Source organism: Moschus berezovskii, chromosome 15 (assembly GCF_049115385.1).
Source record: "Moschus berezovskii isolate FMDL1 chromosome 15, NW_MosBer_1.0, whole genome shotgun sequence".
In the NCBI taxonomy this organism is placed as follows: domain Eukaryota; kingdom Metazoa; phylum Chordata; class Mammalia; order Artiodactyla; family Moschidae; genus Moschus; species Moschus berezovskii.
This window is the reverse complement of record NC_142474.1, coordinates 64472401-64497132: the sequence shown is the minus strand read 5'-3', so window position 1 is coordinate 64497132 and position 24732 is coordinate 64472401. Positions and strand designations below refer to the sequence as shown.

General features: G+C 38.0%; 1 protein-coding gene across 2 annotated transcripts in view; it reads left to right on the top strand.

Annotated features, from left to right (window-relative positions):
- Window positions 1-24732, top strand: part of MALRD1 (MAM and LDL receptor class A domain containing 1) — a 596047-nt gene that overhangs the window by 9693 nt on the left and 561622 nt on the right. For both annotated transcript variants that reach the window (XM_088844424.1, XM_055428153.2), the window contains exons 3-5: window positions 8012-8106; window positions 8195-8356; window positions 22585-22675. In XM_088844424.1, the coding sequence (XP_088700550.1) occupies window positions 8012-8106; window positions 8195-8356; window positions 22585-22675 (348 nt within the window). The remainder of the gene's footprint in view (window positions 1-8011; window positions 8107-8194; window positions 8357-22584; window positions 22676-24732) is intronic.

Genomic DNA, 24732 nt, shown 5'->3' with positions numbered 1-24732 from the left:
CCATGTCTCCTGTCTTGCAGGTGGATTCCTTACCACTGAGCCGCTCAGTACCTATTAGATACTTATAATTGGGTTCCTGAGATCCCAAAGGACTATCTAGATAATTGGGATTTTCTAGCGATTTTGACTGTATCTGAAAACTGTGAAATTTAAATGTGACAATTCTACATAAATTAATTTGTCAAATATCTTTGCTTTTGGCTCGATTGATTGTGGTAATGCTCATTTTCTTTGGCTGCCTAGTGGTTGACCACTGGCATCTGAGTTGGCTCTGGACCCAGACATTTATTCGTTTCATTTGTTAGCTAATGAACTTCATTCGTTCACCATTTTATACCAAGAAATTAAGATATTTTAGTGAACCGAAATTGACCCTGTGCCTGCTTTCATCTGATGGCCTCACATGTGATATGGAAAGAGGTAATCTTTTGCCTGGCATAACTAATTGAAGGCTGGTGATTTTTTAAAGTTTGTATTTCTCTCAAATAAATACAATTAAATGTTATATATGAATGTTTCCCTAAAGATAACTTTTTCTTTTTGGCTGCACTGTACAACTTGTGGGATCTTAGTTCCCCAACCAGGGATCGAACCTGGGTCCATGACAGTGAATGCCCAAGTCTCAACCACTGGACCACCAGAGAATTACTTGCTTAGAGAGAATTTAGAGCAATTGCATATTAATTGTTTGGAAATGTTTACATAAATAGTATACATGTGGTTGGAATCCCAGTGCTGACACTTATGAACTATATAATCTTGAGCAATTTACTTCGTTAAGACTTGGTTTACTCAATTCTAAAATCTATCTTGCATCAGATTTAAGAGCTAAATAAGATATTTTGAGTAAAACTTGTCATAAACTATCTGATACAAAGTTGATATTTAGTGCATTCCTGAATAATTTTCGTTTTCCTAATTTTAACTCTTATGTAAGTAAAATGTTTATCTTCCTTGACTTTGATGACAAAAACAAGTTTTAAAAAAGAATTTTTAATCATTGTTAGGAAAAAGCCAACTTTTTCACCACCACCCCTGCCCCTTCCCCCCAAAAAAAGACCAGCTTCATAAACAGTGATTCACGGCAATACATAAAAGTTATATTGTGAATTCAGCTGAACTAGATGGTGACACTGAATCTGGTTCCCAGATTTTAGCCAATGTAATACCATTTCCCTTTTAGAACCTCCCCACTGTTTCTTCCTTGTACTTAACAAGATTTTTCACAGTATACTTTTACTTACTGTAGTCTCCATCATGGGCAGAAGACTTGTCATATGTAGCTCTGACTCTCTTCTTGCTTGCCTCTTTGTCTGGAAGTTAGACAACATCGGAATCTCCACCTCTTTTCTGTTCTCCTTTTCATCCCTCTTTCTTTCCTTCCTTCTATCTGTTTTCTCATTTTGCCATGATAATTTTTTGATAGCCTAGTCAAGAGATAAAGTGGAATCGTTTATATCAAAATTGAGATGTTATACAGGCAGGCACTCTTTTATCTGTATCACTTGGTTTGACTTCAGATCTCTGGAGTCAGACTCGTTGGGTTTGAACCCTGGCCCTGCTAACCTACTTACTATGTTGTTTCAGTTTCCTCATCTGTAAGATGGAAATAATAATATAAGCCAAAAAGAAAAAAGGAGGCAAAATATTGATTAGCTAGCATAGTAATGAAAGGCTAGTGATTTTAATAATAGTGATGTGTCTCATAACTACAATGAAATGTTAAAATATGAGTATTTCCCTGGAGATAATTTTAAATAAGCAAATATTTTGCCCTCAGATATAAAGTATTGAAAATGTTTATGGAAAAATAGCTATGCTGAAATCTTGTCTTAATTCAAAAATCCTTATTTCATGAGTTTTAATAAAATTTTTGATTAACTTTCACTTGAAATAATTTGTCAGTGCTCCAGAATAAGTTTCATCATGTAATCAATGCCTTGAGAAGTTTTCTGAGCTAATTTTGAAAATCTGTTAGAACAAAAATGGAACTGGGGGAATCAACCTGCCAGACTTCAGGCTCTACTGCAAAGCCAAGGTCATCAAGACAGTATGATACTGGCATAAAGACAGAAATATAGATCAGTGGAACAAAACAGAAAGCCCAGAGATAAACCCATGCACCTATGGACACCTTATCTTTGACAAAGGAGGCAAGAATATAAAATGGAGAAAAGACAGTCTCTTTAACAAGTGGTGCTGGGAAAACTGGTCAGCCACTTGTAAAAGAATGAAACTAGAACACTTCCTAACACCATACACCAAAATAAACTCTAAATGGATTAGGGAGCTAAATGTAAGACCAGAAACTATAAAACTCCTAGAGGAGAACGTAGGCAAAACACTCTGTGACATAAATCACAGCAGGATCCTCCAAGACCCACCTCCCAGAATATTGGAAATAAAAGCAAAAATAAACAAATGGAACCTAATTAAAATCAAAAGCTTCTGCACAGCAAAGGAAACTATAAGCAAGGTGAAAAGACAGCCTTCAGAATGGGAGAAAATAATAGCAAATGAAGCAACTGATAAAGGATATACAAGCAGCTCCTGCAGCTCAATTCCAGAAAAATAAATGACCCAATCAAAAAATGGGCCAAAGAACTAAACAGACATTTCTCCAAAGAAGACATAAAGATGGCTAACAAATACATGAAAAAATGCTCAACATCCCTCATAATCAGAGAAATGCAAATCAAAACCACAATGAGACACCATTTCACACCAGTCAGAATGGCTGCTATCCAAAAGTCTACATGCTATAAATGCTGGAGAGGGTGTGGAGAGAAGGGAACCCGCTTACACTGTTGGTGGGAATGCAAACTAGTACAGCCACTATGGAGAACAGTGTGGAGATTCCTCAAAAAACTGGAACTAGAACTGCCATATGATCCAGCAATCGCACTACTGGGCATACACACTGAGGAAACCAGAACTGAAACAGACACATGTACTCCAATGTTCATTGCAGTACTGTTTATAATAGCCAGGACATGGAAGCAACCTAGATGTCCATCTGCAGACAAATGGATAAGAAAGCTTTGGTACATATACACAATGGAGTATTACTCAGCCATTAAAAAGAATGCATTTGAACCAGTTCTAATGAGGTGGATGAAACTAGAGCCTATTATACAGAGTGAAGTAAGCCAGAAAGAAAAACACCAATACAGTATACTAACGCATATATATGGAATCTAGAAAGATGCAAATGATAACCCTGTATACGAGACAGCAAAAGAGACACAGATGTATAGAACAGTCTTTGGGACTCTGAGGGAGAGGGTGAGGGTGGGATGATTTGGGAGAATTGCATTGAAACATGTATATTATCATATGTGAAACGAATCGCCAGTTCAGGGTTGATGCATGTTATAGGATGCTCGGGGCTGGTATGCGGGGATGACCCAGAGGGAGAATAAGGGGAGGAGGGAGGTGGGAGGGGGGTTCAGGAGGGGGAACTCATGTACACCCGGGGCAGATTCACGTCAGTGTATGACAAAACCAACCAATATAATATTGTAAAATAATTAGCCTCCAATAAAAATAAAAATTAAAAAAAATAAAATAAAAGCATCACTGTGCTGATGTTTGAAGTCTACTAAAGCTTGAAACAGAGTGGTTAAGATGTAGTACTAATTTTTAAAAGCATATAACATTGCAATTTGATGAAATAATATTTTCACAAAAATTCAAATATATCTTTGCAATTACAGTAACACTTTTTTAAAAGGATGGACTATAACAATTTTTCTTGTAAGAGTATAAAATTTTTTCTTATACCTAATAAATGAGTTTTTCTTCTAATTCTTATAAGTATAGAATAATTCTAGAGTTCAACTGATCGTAAAGGTGATACATGGAGTCTTTAAAATGTATAATTATCTGTAAACTTAAACTGTATAGGTTTATCAAAGATAAAAAAATTATGAAAAGTTAGTATTTCCTTTTATACCACAGATTGTTTTCCTTATTTGTGTTTTTTTTTTTTTGGATGTTTAAAATTAGGTTTAAATGGAATTATGAGAAATTTTGTTATTTTAACCAATTGTTAAACTGGGTCTAAAGTCCATGTACTGTATTATGAAACATACTATTAAACAGCAGCCAGTCTTTTCATTTTTTCCTTGGAAAGTATGATCATAGTCTAGAACTGAAATCCCTTTGCTGTTCTCCATAGACACACCTGCAGGATCCATTTCTAGAGTATTTCTTTGGTCATTTGGGATTGTTGGGCAGTTTTAGTCAATCTGTTGTTGGCCCCTGATGTTATATGCTCTTCTAGGCAACTATAAAGTTAAAATACTTGCCCAGTTGTTGTTTTCAACACATGCCTACTATGAGGAGTCTATTTGCATTGGTCAATTTTAGACAGCCTTATCAGTGATGGCTTTCAGGAAACAGGTGTGCTCAGTCACGTCCAACTCTTTGCTAGCCCATGAACTGTATAGCCCGCCAGGCTCCTCTGTCCATGGGATTCTCCAGGCAAGAATACTGGAGTGGTTTGTCATTTCCGTCTCTATCAGGAAACATCAGTGAGGTCAAATAATGATAATTATTTGGTAATGAAGCTTGGAAGAGTTTTAGCTTCATTCTGCTCATTCCTATGGTTGCCAATACTGCATCAGGAATGTAGGGTGCCATTTTTTATAGTTGCTATGGGGCTTGAGAGTGGGCAATGGGAATAGGGTAAATTTTTTTAAAAAAGTCTAAAATTTATTGAAATTCATTTTTTTAAACTGAGATTCAGTTATCTATTGAATAAAATCTCTCCAGTTCTCTAAATTTTATTATGGTCATTTTGCCAGTATTTTCATTGCTTTTATGGAGGAAAAAATTTTCAGAGATCTTTACATTGGCAGTTTTGTTAATATCATCCTCATATTTTTGTATGTTTTATGATTTCCTAAAGTGATTCACCTAGCCCTTTATCACTGAAACAGACTTAAATTGATATGGCAGCATTCTATAAGGGATTACTATTTGAGAGCATCCTTTGACACAGTTTTAGCAAATATTATGTGGCTATGTTGACTTGTGAATTTAATGAACAGGAATGAGCCAAAACTTGATTCAATAGAAATGGAATTTAATAAATAGAAATTATCATCTTGATGGAGTTTGTATACAAAACTGCTATTTTACCTCTGTTATCTGAACTGAGCCATATTTCTGTCACAGATGAACCTACTTTTTCTTTTCCAAAGTTTTAATATTCTAACCTTTACCTCATGCCTTGGAGCTTGTCACAATGATCCATTCCTGCAGCCTGATTTTTTTTTTGGATAGTATCTCACTGTTAAAATATTCAAGTTTTTGAGTTCCTTTAAATGCATTGGTTACTATGCAGCACGCAATAGGATTTATACTTATTCTGCTTGTATTCATTACTATTAATCACTTAGAACTTGGAAAATGGAGAAAAGGCAAGAATGCCTATCAGTCATTGAAGAAAATGAGACCGAAAATTCTACCTTATCTTTTCTGAGGATCAAGCCTGGTGGAATTCACTGCCAAAATTATTGAATTTAGCCCTCAAAAACTTGATTCATGGTTTTTATTGCTTTCATATTTTATATACTTTTTTGTCATCAATCTTGAAGTTTACGTGGGAGTTTTACTCCTACACTTACCCAGCAACTAGGAAGAAAAACCCCTTTAATGTAAACATTTGAGAGAATAAATGAAATCATGTCATCTTATTTTGTAATTTCAATAATCCTTATTTTATAATTTTAATAGTTAACAACTTCATCACACGGTTATTTTAAATTTGTTTTAAAGATATGCTATGCAGTTGCTTTTATGGATGCAAGCATAAAATAGGAATTTATGAATCCGATGAATCAGTTCAGTTCAGTTGCTAAGTTGTGTCCGACTCTTTGTGACTCCATGCGCTGCAGCATGCCCGGCTTCCCTGTCCATCACCAACTCCCAGAGCTTGCTCAAATTCATGTCCATCGAGTAGGACAAATATGGTAGAGATAAATAGATGACATGTGATGATGACAATGATGTGTGTATACGTGGTATGATACTACTAGTCTCCCTCAAGGACTAAGAATGGTGTGTGGATAGAACATCAAGAACCTTTTTTTAAAAAGTCAGCTTTGTAAGTCCCTTCTTGATGGTGAGAACCAGTGGCAAGAAAGGGAATGGGATTGTGGAAAAACTTTTGCTGCCAGGGATCTGCTTCTTTCGTTTTTAATCATAAACTTGATAACTAAAGCCCCAGGGAAAGCAAGAGAACTTTCCATACTTTGATATTCTCCAAGGAATATCTCCAGCTTTGAATTAAAGAAATTCTATTCTATTCTGATAGGGAGCAATGTAAAATTGAGCTTGCAGAAAGAGTGGATTTACGCATAACTGATTTACTTTGCCTTTGGACACCTGAAACTAACACAACATTGTGAATCAACTATACTCCAAAAAAATGTTTTAAAAATTGCGTGTGTATTAAGAAAAATGCTTGTTATTGTCACTAAATTAGAATTAAAAGTTAAAAAGGTATTGTTATATTGGGTGCATTTTGAACACTTTTTTGAAAAGAAAGCTTATTACTAGAACAAATGCCAAAGGATAAGTTGTTTCTGAATTTAAACTTTACTTTTTATGATAACCTGAAGATTATAATTTAATTTTGGACACAATACAGAATAATTCAGTGTCATAAAATGCACTAAGTGACAGTTCTTATTTATAACACACCTAAATTAAATATTTATATAATTTATTATTTTATTGAAAATGCTGTTCTATTACATAATGGCTTAAGTGTATCCATCTGATTTTTAAGACCAAGCTTTGAAAACTAAATATGGTTAAGTAATTTCCTCGACAAATAAAAATAACTTTTTCTGTATGTATCACAAATGCTTTTTAGATGCTGAATATTTAGGAATAATAATTATGGGCCCGTTGAATAGTGTTACCATTTGTATTGCAAACAATTTTATTTACACCTCAATCAATATATCCATATGACTCATTATGCTCATTTGATTTTTTACTGGCTTAACATTTGTTTTCCCTGATGAATATGAAGCAAAAGCAAACTAATGATTGTCTACTTGTATCACCATGATGCCAACTCTTCATATGTTTATAAAATTATTCCAGGTAGTACATTCTCAGAACAATTTTCTGTCATTTCAAGGATTTCAGTTATGCCTCTGACTAAATCTATAAGCAATCATTAATGTTCTTTTTTTCCCACTTAATTAGGGTTAATTTTGGAAAAGCTGTAGGGAATAAGAGGTTTCGTAGATTTCATAATTGTCTCTCAATGATGTGACAATTAAATTTAATTTCCAAGACAGCTTTAAAATACCACGAAATAACTTGGGTAGATAGACCTTTACAATCATCATCAATGTCATTTTTTCATTCTTCTTGACAAATGGGGGTTTACCAAATAAGGAAGGAGGAAATAGTGGTTCCTAGATAATACACTATAACCTTGTCAAGCATTGCAAAAATTTATGAAAGCCCAGAGAATATTCTGTATTTATTTTATAAGCTTCTAAATAGTGGCAGTCCACTGGCATAATCTGTACTGCAGTGTACAGGACAGCACTGGTACTCAGTATTGTTTTCCACGTAATCCTGGGAAAAACTGCAGCTAATTGACCCAATTCTTTCAGGAGAAAAGCACTACAAAAGAGATTTTCTTTTAAATTCTTCATTGAATTACTTATTTGGGTGGGCAGTCCCAGTATAATGTTTTTCCTAGATACCATCTTTGCTGAGTTATCACTTTCTAATATGAGATAAACTGGGTTATGGATTACAGTCCATAATAGTGTTATATGGAGTACACTCAAAATTAGTTATTTTACTGGGAAATATATTGAAGTAACAACATCAGCCAGACCATTTGCAAAAATAACTGTTGCGGTTAAATAGTTCGTTTTTTAAACAAAAATATATTGACCTAATGTGGATATGGACCTGAATTAATGCCTTGTGTATTGAGTAAGTTTACCAACGATGGTCTTGTTTCTAACAGCTCACTTCCTTTCACTGGCCTCTAACTTGGATTCTACTTCCTCAAACATAAGCAGCAGAGTTTTTCTTCCAACGAATAACCAACATGCTTGTCAGGTATTTGAAAGTACATGGCATTTGAATTACTTTCCACATTTGGGAACTTCGTTATTATAATTGTGTGGACATTCATTATTTTTCACAGATTACATTTTATTACTTCTCCAGCCAAATGAATGGCAAATTAATGGCTGGCTTTCAAACTACCTGTGGTGGCCCTATACAGCATTTATGGCAAAACACTGCTGGGCTCCAGAATCGTTGGGAGAGGAATGTCATCAAAATTCAGAGTCCCCAGAGGTTTCAGGTATGTGTGTTGTGTTTTCTAACTGTCTTTGAAGGAAAAATGATAAAGTACAGATGTTTAACACCAGGTGATTAATGAGCCCAATTGTCTGAGGACTGAGGAATTTGCCAGAACTGTCACGTGTTGAAACCAAATAGTTAAAGGAAGTTGGGGTGGCCAGTCATCCTAAAAGACAGTTTTAAGAAGTTTAAAACTTATGTATCAAAACTAAATTTGTTATATACTGACATATATTGATATAACAGTAAAATATGACCTTCCAATACTCTTCCTGATTTCTTGAATCCCCTCCACTTTCCTTCTTCTCTCATTCCAATCTTCTTTCATTTCATTTTGCATTCTTAAGAATCTGAGTCACTTCTAGTGAGGTGGCTGAATCTAGAGTGAGGTAAGTCAGAAAGAGAAAAGCAAATATCGTATATTAATGCGTATATATGGAATCGAGAACAATGGTACTGATAAACCTATTTGTAAGGCAGGAATGTAGACACAGACATAGAGAACAGACCTGTGGACACAGTGGGGTTAGGAGAGGGTGAGATGAATTGGGAGAGTAGCACTGAAGCATATACATCACCATTTGTAACAGAGAGAGCTTTGTGGATGTTGCAGTATAACACAGGGAGGTCAACCTGGTGCTCTGCGACAGTCTAGAGGGGCAGGAGTGGGGTTCAAGAGGGAGGGGACACATGTATACTTCTGGCTAATTCACATTGCTAGGTGGCAGAAACCAACACAACATTGTAAAGCAATTATCCTTCAATTAAAAAAAAATTGCTTCTGTTTCACAGTTTTCTCAAGCTTTTGAGAGAACAGGACTGTCTTGGGTAATGAGAACATACACTGTTTTCAGTACTAATACCAAATGCTGCTGAAGTGGAATCATTTTCATATTCATTTCATGGTTAAACTCAAACTATTCAATACAGCCTTCATCTTCCAAAATAATTTTGAGAATTAAAGCCAATGTAAGCCTATAAAAGACATTTATTTATTCAGCCTAATAAAATTTATGTATGATGGAAATTATAATCTAATAACTATTATAGGAGTTCTTAGAAAAATAGTGCATACTCTAACATTTTGGGCAGCCAAGCAAAATTTTCCAGTTAAAAAGGGGATCTTAAAACATTTTATTCTGAACAAATATGCTTTTTAAACCTGGTTTGTGAGTCAATTTATCCCAGGTAGGTTTCCTTTATCATCTATTATTAGAATAATATAATAATTTTATAATTTTGATATGGAATAGAAAATCATCTGATATGTGATGGATTTAGCACTTGCCTTAATATAGAGAGTAAATTCTGTTGAATGTTGAGTGGCTAAGAGGGAATATGGGAGAATGAACAAGACCTCTATTATTAAAATTGAATGATAAGATATAAGAATGGCACATATTCTTAATTGATCTGTCATAAAATCACTGAAGTTCAGAATTTTCAGCCTTTTGTAAAACCAAATGGGGATCCAAAGAAGATCAAAGAAAATCATTTAGTAGATAGTTAGGTGACTCCTGGATGATGACTTGAGGAGAACTGTACAGTTGAAAGCATAATTCTGTCATTTGAGGCTTTATATCCTCTTGAAATCCAGTATTATTGGGATGTGTGTATGTGTGTGTGTGAGAGGTGAGTGTGGTATTTTAAGCCATCAGGCACGTAAATCTGCCTATAAAGAACTCCTCAGGCACAGGGACAAGACATCTTGCGTTCCTGCCTTGGTGGGGAGTGCTCTGCAGAGTGAGAACCCCAGACAACAAGAATACATGCAATTTGTTGTGGATGTTCGGGTGTCATTAACCAAAGGAGAAATTTCTAGTTTACTTATTATATTACTACTGTATTTTCTTACTTCCCTATGTCTGTCTCTTTTCTTTAACAACGATAGCAACAAAGGAAAGCCAAGAGTGCCTTTGAGGGGACACCGACTAGATGCTGAAGGATGAGCTTGTGGAAGTCCCTTTGTCTGCACGCTTGTCTAAACCTTAAGGACTCCTTTGGGACTCTTGTCTGTGTGTAAACTTTATCAGTATTCATACATCTTTTCCGACTTTGAAACAGAGTGGGTGATTAAAAAAGAAAAAGAGTCTTAAACTATCTTTGTCGAGCACTGTGCCTTCTTATTTTAGTGCAGAGTCTGCCTGTCAATGCAGGAGATGTGGGTTTGATCCCTGGGTCCAGGAAGATCCCCTGGAGAAGGAAATGACAACCTACTCCAGTGTTCTTACCTGGAAAATCCTATGGGCAGAGGAGCCTGGTGGGTTATAGTCCACAGGTCACAAAAGAGTTAGACAACTAAAACTACAACAACAACAAAAATTTTGATCAAGGTCTTTATTAGTAGCATGACAAGAGCTTTGATGTTGGATAGAGCAGGAACCTGCTGCCTGTAAGTTAGACCTTTTAAGATGAATTATTTGCTTTTCTCAGCTGTCCATTCCCAAATAGCATATTGTAGGGACTGATGATTAAATATGTGTAGTAGATAACTATAAAACTTTAAATTCCCAAATAGATTATCTCCAGGGCAATTCAGCTGTAGCAGAGGAAGTGAGATTATTCACCTGAGTGCTTTAAAATGCAGCAGTGTCTTCCACCAAAGCAGATGCCCATGGAGCATATTAATTTGATTCTCAAAATCCTTTATTGCTGATATGAAAACAGTGTTCCAACCTTAAAGGCATTATTAAAAATTAGGAAACCGTACGACTCTCATGGGATCCTTTGGCTACACTGATCTTTAAGACTGCAGGTATGTTTTAGTTCTATCCTGTCAGCAAGTGAACAGATACTCATTTGCTTTTGTTGAGCTGGTCCACAGAGATGTGCTGTGCTTGTAATACTGCCTGTCACTATGTAGTAGCTCTTTCCTGAAAAGCTTTAGAAAGAGGCTTATTTGAGGGCATTTTGTAATCAGCATCTCCAGACAATATCTGCTGCCTCATCAATTTACAAGTCTCCTAGAATTATTCTAGGTTTATTTTTTTGTTTGTTTTTCTTGGCAGTTTCCCGTCCATGCTGCCTCGATGGTTTTAAAGTCATTCCTGCTTCCTTTGGGGTTGCAAAGACTCGGACACGACTGAGCGACTGAACTGAACTGAACTGAACTGATGCTTCCTTTAGAAATACTTAAATAGATTTTAGTCCCAGCTGGACTCTGGCTTAGCATGGGTTTCTGAGAAAGCCTCTGGATCTGGCTTCTGTGTGGGGGCTTTGTTACCTTCACTTGTAAAGGACTAACTAGGTCCATCCCTTGTTAACCTGAAGTGTATGTTAATTTCTGAGAGACTGCTGCTGTATAAACTAGGAATGATGTTTATGCATTTAGTCCACAGAGATGGCAGTGTTTCAGAAAGTTTCTGAAGGTGTTTAAAGAATAACATCTAGTATTGATTGAGTGCTTACTGTGAGTAAAGAATTGCATTTAGTCCTTCATATAGACTATCTTATTGGCCCTTCATGGCAGTGCTCTCAACTATCATTTACCCCACTGTTCACATGAGGATTGTAAGCTTTATTTTTTAAAGATGTTTTGATGTGGACCATGTTTAAATTCTTTATTGAATTTGTTACAGTACTGCTTCTGTTTCATGTTTTGGTTTTTTGGTCCTGAGGCAAATGGGATCTTAGTTCCCCAACCAGGGATTGAACCCAGGCCCCCTGCATTGGAAGGTGAAGTCTTAGCCACTGGAGCACCAGGGAAGTCCAGAGGATTGTCAACTTTAGAGAATGAAATAACTTATCAAATCCCATACAAGATTAGAACATAGGATAGTTTGATTTCAGATCTGTCAGTCACTGAGCCATGATAATTTTTTATCTAATAAAGCCATGTAAGAATTTATAAAATATAGAAAAAAATCCAGCCTCTAGATTTGGTCAGATCTGATGTGACTTATTAAACAATCCTTTGTCTGCTGTGTTAGATGAAACATTATTATGCATTGCATGGTGCTAATGAACTGCGACCACATTTCTCAAAATTGCAGACAAAAGCAATTAATTTTACTATTGTCTTAAAATATTCATAGAAGCAAAGAATAAACCAGGCTAAACATATAGTAGAAATTTAGCCTCAAATTCAAATGAAATCTCCCCTCATCCCTGTTTTTTTCTGGTTCTTGTAGGGACTTCCCCTACTGGTTTTATGGGTAGGAAGGAATGCATGCTGCTGCTGCTGCTAAGTCACTTCAGTCGTGTCCGACTCTGTGTGACCCCATAGACGGCAGTCCACCAGGCTCCCCCATCCCTGGGATTCTCCAGGCAAGAACACTGGAGTGGGTTGCCATTTCCTTCTCCAATGTGTGAAAGTGAAAAGTGAAAGTGAAGTCGCTCAGTCGTGTCTGACTCGTAGCGACCCCATGGACTGCAGCCTACCAGGCTCCTCTGTCCATGGGATTTTCTAGGCAAGAGTACTGGAGTGGCTTGCCATTGCCTTCTCCAATGCATACTATGTTACTAAGTATATCATTGACTGGTTTTCAAGTTGAATGTTTGGATTCTTGAAATCAATGCCTGAATTTTAAGACGATACTGAAGCATTTTTAATATGCTATTATATACTTGTCATTTCTCTGATATTCCACTTAGAAATCCCAGAGACTTCTCATCACTTTCCCATTCAGAAACAATAGGCTTTATTAATATGAACAAAAGATGTGGTTAATAATGATAAATATAAATTAACACTGCTACTCTCAATCTTTTCAAAATCATAATTTGAGACATTTTATCTTTTAATTCAAGAATACTTACTGTGTGAACACATGACGATGAAAAGACTACTGTCATCTTTTTGTGTTTTATATATTTTCTTGAAAAAGACCATTGAATGCATACTACTAATTAGGAAAATTCTCATACAGAAGATATAAATGCAAGGGTTTCTGTTCACGTTGTTACTAGTATAATCCAAGTGAGTTTATATTCATTGTTCACCTGCCATAAAAGTTTCATCGAAGATTTATATTGAGTATTTCAAGCACAAAGCCCCCCTTCCGAAGCCATCTTCTCTTAAAATGTTTGAGGTGAAAGGAATTTTTCATGTTTTCCATTGCATCAGTGCAGGCCATACCTGACTTATGTGATGGTGCCAAACTTCTAACTTCATTATCCGTGCTGTGATCTGCTTTTACTTTGCTACTTTGCTGTTGTTTTCTTTTCTTTATATTATCTGTGCCTCTGAGGCACTCAGGATCTTAGTTGCTTGATCAGGGATCAAATCCTTGGCCTCTGCAGTGGAAGCACAGAGTCCTAACCACTGGACTGCCAGGGAAGTCCCTATTTGTTTTTTTGTCTTTTTTTTTACTTCACCTAACAGAAAAAAGCCAACCTTTTCACTCTCCTCTTTCACTTTCATCAAGAGGCTTTTGAGTTCCTCTTCACTTTCTGCCATAAGGGTAGTGTCATCTGCATATCTGAGGTTATTGATATTTCTCCCAGCAATCTTGATTCCAGCTTGTGCTTCTTCCAGCCCAGCGTTCCTCATGATGTACTCTGCATATAAGTTAAATAAGCAAGGTGACAATATACAACCTTGACATACACCTTTTCTTATTTGGAACCAGTCTGTTGTTCCATGACCGGTTCTAACTGTTGCTTCCTGACCTGCATACAGGTTTCTCAAGAGGCAGGTCAGGTGGTCTGGGATTCCCATCTCTTTCAGAATGTTCCACAGTTTATTGTGATCCACACAGTCAAAGGCTTTGGCATAGTCAATGAAGCAGAAATAGATGTTTTTCTGAAACTCTCTTGCTTTCTCCATGATCCAGCGGATGTTGGCAATTTGATCTCTGGTGCCTCTGCCTTTTCTAAAACCTGCTTGAACATCTGGGAGTTCACGGTTTACATACTGCTGAAGCCTGGCTTGGAGAATTTTGAGCATGACTTTACTAGCGTGTGAGATGAGTGCAATTGTGCGGTAGTTTGAGCATTCTTTGGCATTGCCTTTCTTTGGGATTGGAATGAAGACTGACCTCTTCCAGTCCTGTGGCCACTGCTGAGTTTTCCAAATCTGCTGGCATATTGAGTGCAGCACTTTCACAGCATCATCTTTCAAGACTTGAAATAGCTCAACTGGAATTCCATCACCTCCACTAGCTTTGTTCGTAGTGATGCTTTCTAAGGCCCACCTGACTTCACATTCCAAGATGTCTGGCTCTAGGTCAGTGATCACATTATCGTGACTATCTTGGTCGTGAAGATCTTTTTTGTACAGTTCTTCTGTGTATTCCTGCCACCTCTTCTTAATATCTTCTGCTTCTGTTAGGTCCATACCATTTCTGTCCTTTATCGAGCCCATCTTTGCATGAAAAGTTCCCTTGGAATCTCTAATTTTCTTGAAGAGGTCTCTTGTTTTTCCTCTTCTGTTGTTTTCCTCTATTTCTTTGCATTGATCACTGAGGAAGGCTTTCTTATCTCTCCTTGCTATTCTTTGGAACTCTGCATTCAGATGCTTATATCTTTCCTTTTCTCCTTTGCTTTTCGCCTCTCTTCTTTTTACAGCTATTTGTAAGGCCTCCTCAGACAGCCATTTCGCTCTTTTGCATTTCTTTTCCATGGGGATGGTCTTGGTCCCTGTCTCCTGTACAATGTCACGAACCTCCGTCCAGAGTTCATCAGGCACTCTATCAATCAGATCTAGTCCCTTAAATCTATTTCTCACTTCCACTGCATAATCATAAGGGATTTGATTGACGTCATATCTGAATGGTCTAGTGGTTTTCCCTACTTTCTTCAATTTAAGTCTGAACTTCGCAATAAGGAGTTCATGATCTGAGCCACAGTCAGCTCCTGGTCTTGTTTTCGCTAACTGTATACAGCTTCTCCATCTTTGGTTGCAAAGAATATAATCAATCTGATTTCGGTGTTGACCATCTGGTGATGTCCATGTGTAGAGTCTTCTCTTGTGTTGTTGGAAGAGGGTGTTTGCTATGACCAGTGCATTCTCTTGACAAAACTCTATTAGCCTTTGCCCTGCTTCATTCCATGCTCCAAGGAGAAATATCAATAACCTCAGATATGCAGATGACACTACCCTTATGGCAGAAAGTGAAGAGGAACTCAAAAGCCTCTTGATGAAAGTGAAAGAGGAGAGTGAAAAGGTTGGCTTGAAGCTCAACATTCAGAAAACAAAGATCATGGCATCTGGTCCCATCACTTCATGGGAAATAGATGGAAAAACAGTGGAAACAGTGTCAGACTTTGTTTTTTGGGCTCCAAAATCACTGCAGATGCTGATTGCAGCCATGAAATTAAAAGACGCTTGCTCCTTGGAAGGAAAGTTATGACCAACCTTGATAGTATATTAAAAAGCAGAGACATTACTTTGCCGACCAAGGTCCGTCTAGTCAAGGCTATGGTTTTTCCCGTGGTCATGTACGGAAGTGAGAGTTGGACTGTGAAGAAAGCTGATCGCCGAAGAATCGATGCTTTTGAACTGTGGTGTTGGAGAAGACTCTTGAGAGTCCCTTATACTGCAAGGAGATCCAACCAGTCCATTCTAAAGGAGATCAATCCTAGATGTTCATTGTAGGGACTGATGCTAAAGCTGAAACTCCAATACTTTGGCCACCTCATGAGACGAGCTGACTCACTGGAAAAGACTCTGATGCTGGGAAAGGTTGGGGGCGGGAGGAGAAGGGGACGACGGAGAATGAGATGGCTGGATGGCATCACCGACTCTGTGGACATGAGTTTGAGTGAACTCCAGGAGTTGGTGATGGACAGGGAGGCCTGGCGTGCTGTGATTCATGGGGTCGCGGAGAGTCGGACACGACTGAGCGACTGAACTGAACTGAACAGAAAAAAATGAGGTGGGTATTTGGAAAACATTATTTGCCAAAGTTTTGGAGAAAACAAACAATGTTAATCACTTCTGTTAGAAACACAATTGCCATATCACAAACAGCCTCTGACTCTAGGGCCTGGTTTTTAAAAAATTATCGTGGGTTTCCACGTTCTTTAAGGGCTTGCCTGGTGGCTCAGACAGTAAAGACCCAGACTGCAGTGCGGGAGACCCAGGTTCGATCCCTGGGTCGGGAAGGTCCCTTGGAGAAAAAAAAGGTAACTCCAGTATTCTTGCCTGGAAAATCCCATGGATGGAGGAGCCTGGCAGGCTACAGTCCAAGGGGGTTGCAAAGAGTTGGACATGACTGAGCAACTTTACTCACTTTCCACATTCTTTAGATAATTTACCCTTCCCCATTTTCAGGATCCCAACCAAAATTCCTGGAAACTTTTTTAAAAAATACATTTAACTGGATTATTTCCTTGTACCTGGTGGGTCTTTTGTTTCCTAGCTACATAGATCCACGAGTAATTTCCCTACAATTAGAGAAGCAGTTCTTTTCCCTAAGAAAACCTTAGCTCTTGCAGTGCCAGTGAGCTTAAATGATGGCTGATTTTCATACTACCTTCTTTTCAGTTATACCGAGTTAATCTATAATTTAACTGAATCAAATAAATAAATACGCATATTGCAAACTCTGAGAAGCTTGAAGGTAAGAAGGTAATTTAAAAGCTACTTCAGGACTTCCCTGGGTGGTCCAGTGGTTAAGATTCTACGCTTCCAATGCAGGGGGCCTCTGGTTCTATCCCTGGGAAGGGAACTAGATCCCACATATTGCACCTAAGAATTTGCATGCCACAACTGAGGCCTGGCAGAGTCAAATAAATAACATAAGCTACTTCATTAGATCAGGTGTGAAGATGTAGGAGTGGAATAGCAATGGAAAGGAAAAAGGGTTTAATAGGTCTTGATTGATTGGACACAACTGGGGGAGAAAGTGATTCCAAAGGTCATTTTGGAGTTTTGAGCATTGCAGATGGCAGTCTCCTGGTACCATTTTCAGAGGATGAGCATCAGGGCAGAGGTCCAAGTTGAGAGGAAAGAACATCTTGAATTAGAAGTGACTTCGTGTCACCTGACTGAAAATATTCAACAGATGGTAGAGGTGGGGAAGGAGAGCTCAAGAGAAAGAAGTTGACATTCCTGATGTAAACATGTATTCATCAGCCTGGGTGACAGTTAAAGCCCTGAAGATGAATGGCTTTGTGGGGAGAGTGTGGAAGAGAAGAGAGACTGGTAATTAGTCAACATTTATTTCCATTTTTCTCTTTAAAATGTGGCTCCTGAAAGTAACTTATGACACAATTCTAGGGTCCAAATGTTAATTTTTGGTTATCCTTGATCATTGTAATACTATAGAAATGTTTTCAATTATACTAAAATAATTGCATCTCAACCAAAAATACTTTTTTAAAAAAATGTGGCTGCTATAGGTAAGTGTTTAGTTCAACAGGAACTAGGGAATGTATCTATATGAATAGGCTTTTAAGAAGAATAAAGTTAATCTGTGCAGAGTAGATTTTTAATTAGTAAACACTGTATAGTAGCTTCAGTTCAGTTCAGTCGCTCAGTCGTGTCCGACTCTTTACGACCATGACTCACAGCACGCCAGGCCTCCCTGTCCATCACCAACTCCCGGAGTTCACTCAAACTCATGTCCATCGAGTCGGTGATGCCATCCAGCCATCTCATTCTCTGTCGTCCCCTTCTCCTCCTGCCCCCAGTCCCTCCCAGCATCAGAGTTTTTCCAGTGAGTCAACTCGTCGCATGAGGTGGCCAAAGTATTGGAATTTCAGCTTTAGCATCAGTCCTTCCAATGAACACCCAGGACTGATCTCCTTTAGAATATTTTAAAAACTCTATGCTATAATAGCTGACATTTAATGCCAACTATATAGGTCAAGTGCAGTTATATAAGTGATGACTTATTTGTTACCTTGCCTGCCTTATCATATAGGTAATAACTATTCTTATCAGTACCTTTTTACAAAGAAATAAACTGAGGCACAGAAGTGTTAAGTAACTTCTCCAGGGTCTTCCTGCTGAGATGTGGCGTATCTGGGATCTAAATTCAGGTAATCTGATTGCAAATATATGCTTGAATCACTATGCTATAGGGGCTTCTCAGGTAGCGCAGTGGTAAGGAATCTGCTTCGCTGTGCAGGAGACATGGGTTCGATCCCTGGGTCGGGAAGATGCCCTGGAGCAGGAAATGGCAACCCACTACAGTATTCTTGCCTGGAGAATCCCATGGACAGAGGAGCCTGGCAGGATACAGTCCATGGGGTCACAAAGAGTCAGACATGACTGAGCATACACACTATGCTATGCTACCTTCATATGAAGCCATCCCTACATCACAATTTTTATAGACTTTTTCCATGGTTGTAAGTAGTCCCATGGTTATTCTAATTTACGTGAAGAGAGGATGACTTTCTTAGGGCTATATATTGACTATTGACAGTTCACTGGATACATTATGGATGTTTTTCATTACGTTTTTAATAGACTAGTAGACAATCTCTGGCTTGAAAGGAAATATATTAGGACATCATGTTGTTCAGGAACCAAAGAAAATGCAGGATAGCAACATGATCTGCTAGGGTTTGTGATACAGACCAACAGTTAAGCTAAGAAGCAGTGTGATGTCTTGAAATAATGTTTACATTATGAATAAGGTTGAGTCATGCACACAGGTTTAATGCAGCCATGAATTAAGCCTCACACATTATTGATATTCATTAGTGAGGACAGGAGAGTACTCTCCACCAATACACCAATGTTTTATTGATTTAAGTAATTAGGATTACTTGATCTTTCCAAGGTTCTCAGATTCATTATGCTAGAGTATTTCCTCTTGGTGGAGACTTGGGCTGGCCTCATATCGCAGTACAACTTTGGTTATTTTAACAGTAAGTCACTGAACAATGATTTCCAGTCAGTGTCCCGAGCTATGTTTAGATAATGGCAGAAAATGTCAGGAGGATAGCACAAGGACATTCGAGATGGGGCTGTGAGTAAAATTCAGAGAAAGAGGCCATGACTTTGATCTGCTCTTTATTTTTGCTTAATGATGCAAAATACTGAGAACCAGAGCTTAAGATGGAGTGAGGCTCCCAGAACTGGTAAATGCTAAGTAGTATGAATGCATAGGAACCAATCATGGAAGATGGTATAGGGAAGAAACCAGGTGGCTGTTGATTCATTTCACAAATATGTTACCTAACCTATTCTAGCAAATTGGAAGTGGTCAAACAGGAGATGGCAAGAGTGAACGTCGACATTCTAGGAATCAGTGAACTAAAATGGACTGGAATGGGTGAATTTAACTCAGATGACCATTATATCTACTACTGTGGGCAGGAATCCCTTAGAAGAAATGGAGTAGCCATCATGGTGAACAAAAGAGTCCGAAATGCAGTACTTGGATGCAATCTTAAAAATGACAGGATGATTTCTGTTCGTTTCCAAGGCAAACCATTCAATATTACAGTAATCCAGGCCTATGCCCCAACCAGTAATGCTGAAGAAGCTGAAGTTAATCGGTTCTATGAAGACCTACAAGACCTTTTAGAACTAACACCCAAAAAAGATGTCCTTTTCATTCTAGGGGACTGGAATGCAAAAGTAGGAAGTCAAGAAACACCTGGAGTAACTGGCAAATTTGGCCTTGGAGCACGGAATGAAGCAGGGCAAAGGCTAATAGAGTTTTGTCAAGAGAATTCACTGGTCATAGCAAACACCCTCTTCCAACAACACAAGAGAAGACTCTACACATGGACATCACCAGATGGTCAACACCGAAATCAGATTGATTATATTCTTTGCAACCAAAGATGGAGAAGCTGTATACAGTTAGCAAAAACAAGACCAGGAGCTGACTGTGGCTCAGATCATGAACTCCTTATTGCGAAGTTCAGACTGAAATTGAAGAAAGTAGGGAAAACCACTAGACCATTCAGATATGACCTCAATCAAATCCCTTATGATTATACAGTGGAAGTGAGAAATAGATTTAAGGGACTAGATCTGATAGATAGAGTGCCTGATGAACTCTGGATGGAGGTTCGTGACATTGTACAGGAGACAGGGAACAAGACCATCCCCATGGAAAAGAAATGCAAAAGAGTGAAATGGCTGTCTGAGGAGGCCTTACAAATAGCTGTGAAAAGAAGAGAAGTGAAAAGCAAAGGAGAAAAGGAAAGATATAAGCATCTGAATGCAGAGTTCCAAAGAATAGCAAGGAGAGATAAGAAAGACTTCCTCAGTGATCAATGCAAAGAAATAGAGGAAAACAACAAAATAGGAAAAACAAGAGACCTCTTCAAGAAAATTAGAGATTCCAAGGGAACATTTCATGCAAAGATGGGCTCGATAAAGGACAGAAATGGTATGGACCTAACAGAAGCAGAAGATATTAAGAAGAGGTGGCAAGAATACACAGAAGAACTGTACAAAAAAGATCTTCCCGACCAAGATAGTCACGATAACGTGATCACTGACCTAGAGCCAGACATCTTGGAATGTGAAGTCAAGTGGGCCTTAGAAAGCATCACTACTAACAAAGCTAGTGGAGGTGATGGAATTCCAGTTGAGCTATTACAAGTCTTGAAAGATGATGCTGTGAAAGTGCTGCACTCAATATGCCAGCAAATTTGGAAAACTCAGCAGTGGCCACAGGACTGGAAGAGGTCAGTCTTCATTCCAATCCCAAAGAAAGGCAATGCCAAAGAATGCTCAAACTACCGGACAATTGCCCTCATCTCACACGCTAGCAAAGTCATGCTCAAAATTCTCCAAGCCAGGCTTCAGCAATATGTAAACCGTGAACTCCCAGATGTTCAAGCAGGTTTTAGAAAAGGAAGAGGCACCAGAGATCAAATTGCCAACATCCGCTGGATCATGGAGAAAGCAAGAGAGTTTCAGAAAAACATCTATTTCTGCTTCATTGACTATGCCAAAGCCTTTGACTGTGTGGATCACAATAAACTGTGGAACATTCTGAAAGAGATGGGAATCCCAGACCACCTGACCTGCCTCTTGAGAAACCTGTATGCAGGTCAGGAAGCAACAGTTAGAACTGGACATGGAACAACAGACTGGTTCCAAATAGGAAAAGGTGTACGTCAAGGTTGTATATTGTCACCTTGCTTATTTAACTTATATGCAGAGTACATCACGAGGAACGCTGGGCTGGAAGAAGCACAAGCTGGAGTCAAGATTGCTGGGAGAAATATCAATAACCTCAGATATGCAGATGACACTACCCTTATGGCAGAAAGTGAAGAGGAACTCAAAAGCCTCTTGATGAAAGTGAAAGAGGAGAGTGAAAATGTTGGTTTGAAGCTCAACATTCAGAAAACAAAGATCATGGCATCTGGTCCCATCACTTCATGGGAAATAGATGGAAAAACAGTGGAAACAGGGTCAGACTTTGTTTTTTTGGGCTCCAAAATCACTGCAGATGCTGATTGCAGCCATGAAATTAAAAGACGCTTGCTCCTTGGAAGGAAAGTTATGACCAACCTTGATAGTATATTAAAAAGCAGAGACATTACTTTGCCAACCAAGGTCCGTCTAGTCAAGGCAATGGTTTTTCCCGTGGTCATGTATGGTTGTGAGAGTTGGACTGTGAAGAAGGCTGATCGCCGAAGAATCGATGCTTTTGAACTGTGGTGTTGGAGAAGACTCTTGAGAGTCCCTTATACTGCAAGGAGATCCAACCAGTCCATTCTAAAGGAGATCAATCCTGGGTGTTCATTGGAGGGACTGATGCTAAAGCTGAAACTGCAATACTTTGGCCACCTCATGCGACGAGTTGACTCACTGGAAAAGACTCTGATGCTGGGAAAGGTTGGGGGCGGGAGGAGAAGGGGACGACGTAGAATGAGATGGTTGGATGGCATCACCGACTCTGTGGACATGAGTTTGAGTGTACTCCGGGAGTTGGTGATGGACAGGGAGGCCTGGCGTGCTGTGATTCATGGGGTCGCGGAGAGTCGGACACGACTGAGCGACTGAACTGAACTGAACCTATTCTAAACATGTGAGATACAGAGAAGACTGGGGTGTTTTTTGTTTGTTTTTAAACTTTTTATTTTTTATTGGAGTATAGCTGATTAACAATGTTGTGATAGTTTCAGGTGGACAGCAAAGGGACTCAGCCATACATATACCTGTATCTAATCTCCCTCCAACTCCCCTCCCATCCAGGGATTTTTTTGTTCTTCAAAGTATCGATCTCTCTCCACTTGGAATTGGCATGGTCACCCATGTGCTTCTAGGAAATGTCATGTTTCTTTTATTTGTAGACCCTGTGCTACAAGACTGTGAGACAATACTGTTCCTTGTTCTTTATATTTATTTTTCTTGTCCAGGTTGTTTTTCAAGGCCAGATGATTTCAGCTCAGGATGAAGTCATAGCTATCGATGATCTATCTTTCAGCTCAGGCTGCTTGCCAGCAGATGGTAAGATATTTTTCTCATTCTGATCCTTAGTGTATAATAAATTCAGTTCAGTTTAAACATTGTGTAGTGATTTTGATCTGCTCTTTTATTTTTACTTAATGTTTTAGAGTGAACTATTTTCTATTGTCCTTATACACTGTGGTACAATGACTAGATTTGTGCTAGAGGTGAACACAGGCTACTATAAAGAACTGAAGTGTATAATTTAGTCTCAGATTTGGAACCCTGTAGCAATATTTAGACTGGTTAGTTAAATCTTACCTAGAGAATTCTATGCCTTCTAGGATATCAGGAGAAAACTGGCCTGCATTGATTTGAAACTGTTTTCTTGGAGAATCAATTTAACTAAACCACTGAAAGACACAAATGGAGAAGTATATTAGTTATAATCTATTTTCTATTTAGACTGAAACAACTAGATCAATAAACCACACATCAGATCTAAAAATTTATCCATATCAGTCCTGTGATTATATTAACTGTGTAATATTCAATTCACCATTCACATTGTTCTTAATAGGAAAGTTCAATGTTTAAAATATAAGTTGGTAAGGATAAAATTAGTCTAATATGCAATAATCACATTTATTTGATATATTTGAGTATAGATATTTGATAGAAATTTTTCCTTTTGAAATTGTATTATGATATGGTAGAATCAAGAAAGCTATTTTGTAGAAAGGGTTCCAAATTCTAATTGGATACAAAGAAATGGTAGTTGTGGTTAAAATAAAAATGTTCCAGTAACAGAAGAAATGTGGTTAAGAAAAAAATGTTCCAGTCTACCTAAGAGAGACCAAGGAAACTTGATAAAGGATGTTTGCATTGTGCTTTGATACTTAAAAAGCACTTCTTCTGTTATAAGAGCTTACAAGTTTGTGTCTCTTGTCACTCAAGGCAAATTTACAAGAGCTAATGACAGCCCCTCTAAACGTGGAACACATAAAGCTCTCTTTCATCTTTGTATTTTCAGTTCTCAGTATATATTAGTAAGAAATCATGATAGGATAAATTGAAATATAGATAAGTGAAATGTAGAACTTTAAAGGAACAGACTGTAACCTCCACCCGTTCCTAAAAGTAAATAATTTAAGCATTATTATTAAGCACATCAGTGACTTTTCACTAAGAGAAGATAATATTCCTTAGATTTATCAGAAGGGAAGCAATATGCCAATAGAGAATACATTGACAACTCCAGGCAATGCATGATCTGCCATTCAAAATTCCCCTAATAATCTCTCTTCTGTTATCCTGCATCGTTGTTTCTGAACCAGAGCACAGCCCACTTACACTTGATTTTTAATGAAACATCTAGTCCCAGACCCTGATCACTTCAGCAGGGACATATATATCTCAGTTTAATAGTTTCTACAGAAATTGAGGTCTGCCAGACAAAATGATCCCTAATAGTTGTATTTATTGCCCAGTCTGGCTGATCACCCTCAAAGGAGAACAAAGCCATGAAATCAGCTATTGACTGGACTTCCTGGACCATCAGGGAGTTAGGAAATGGCTGTTGCCATTGAAACCATTTACACAGCAAATTTACACAGGAAAATGCTTGGGTTGTGCTTGGGACCTGAGATTGCTTGTAATAGGACTCTGCTATTATTTCAGACATGAACTTAGCTCTTCATCTTCAGCTCTGAGAACCAAAGCCATTTTTCTAAGTACCCATGACCCACACACACACTAGGACTAGGACTTGACCCACACACTAGGACAAAGGCCTGTGTAGATAGGCCATAATAATTACTCAGAAGACAAATGCCAAATTTTTAGTAAGCACTTGAACTCCTTAAAATCACTGTAGAAATAGAAAACACAATAATAGTGGGAGTGAGAGCATCGGATACTTGGACATTCAAAGAGAAGTTGTGGTCACGTAGAAAAATACTGGCACCTATGATTTCTAAGAATAGTTCTAGGTAGTACTATTACTGTATTGTTCTGAGGTGATGTGGAAATAAAGGGTGATGAAAATAAGACATGGATTTTAAAGCTCAGTTATTGGGTAGGGCTTTTACATGATTATTACATTTATACAAGATTAC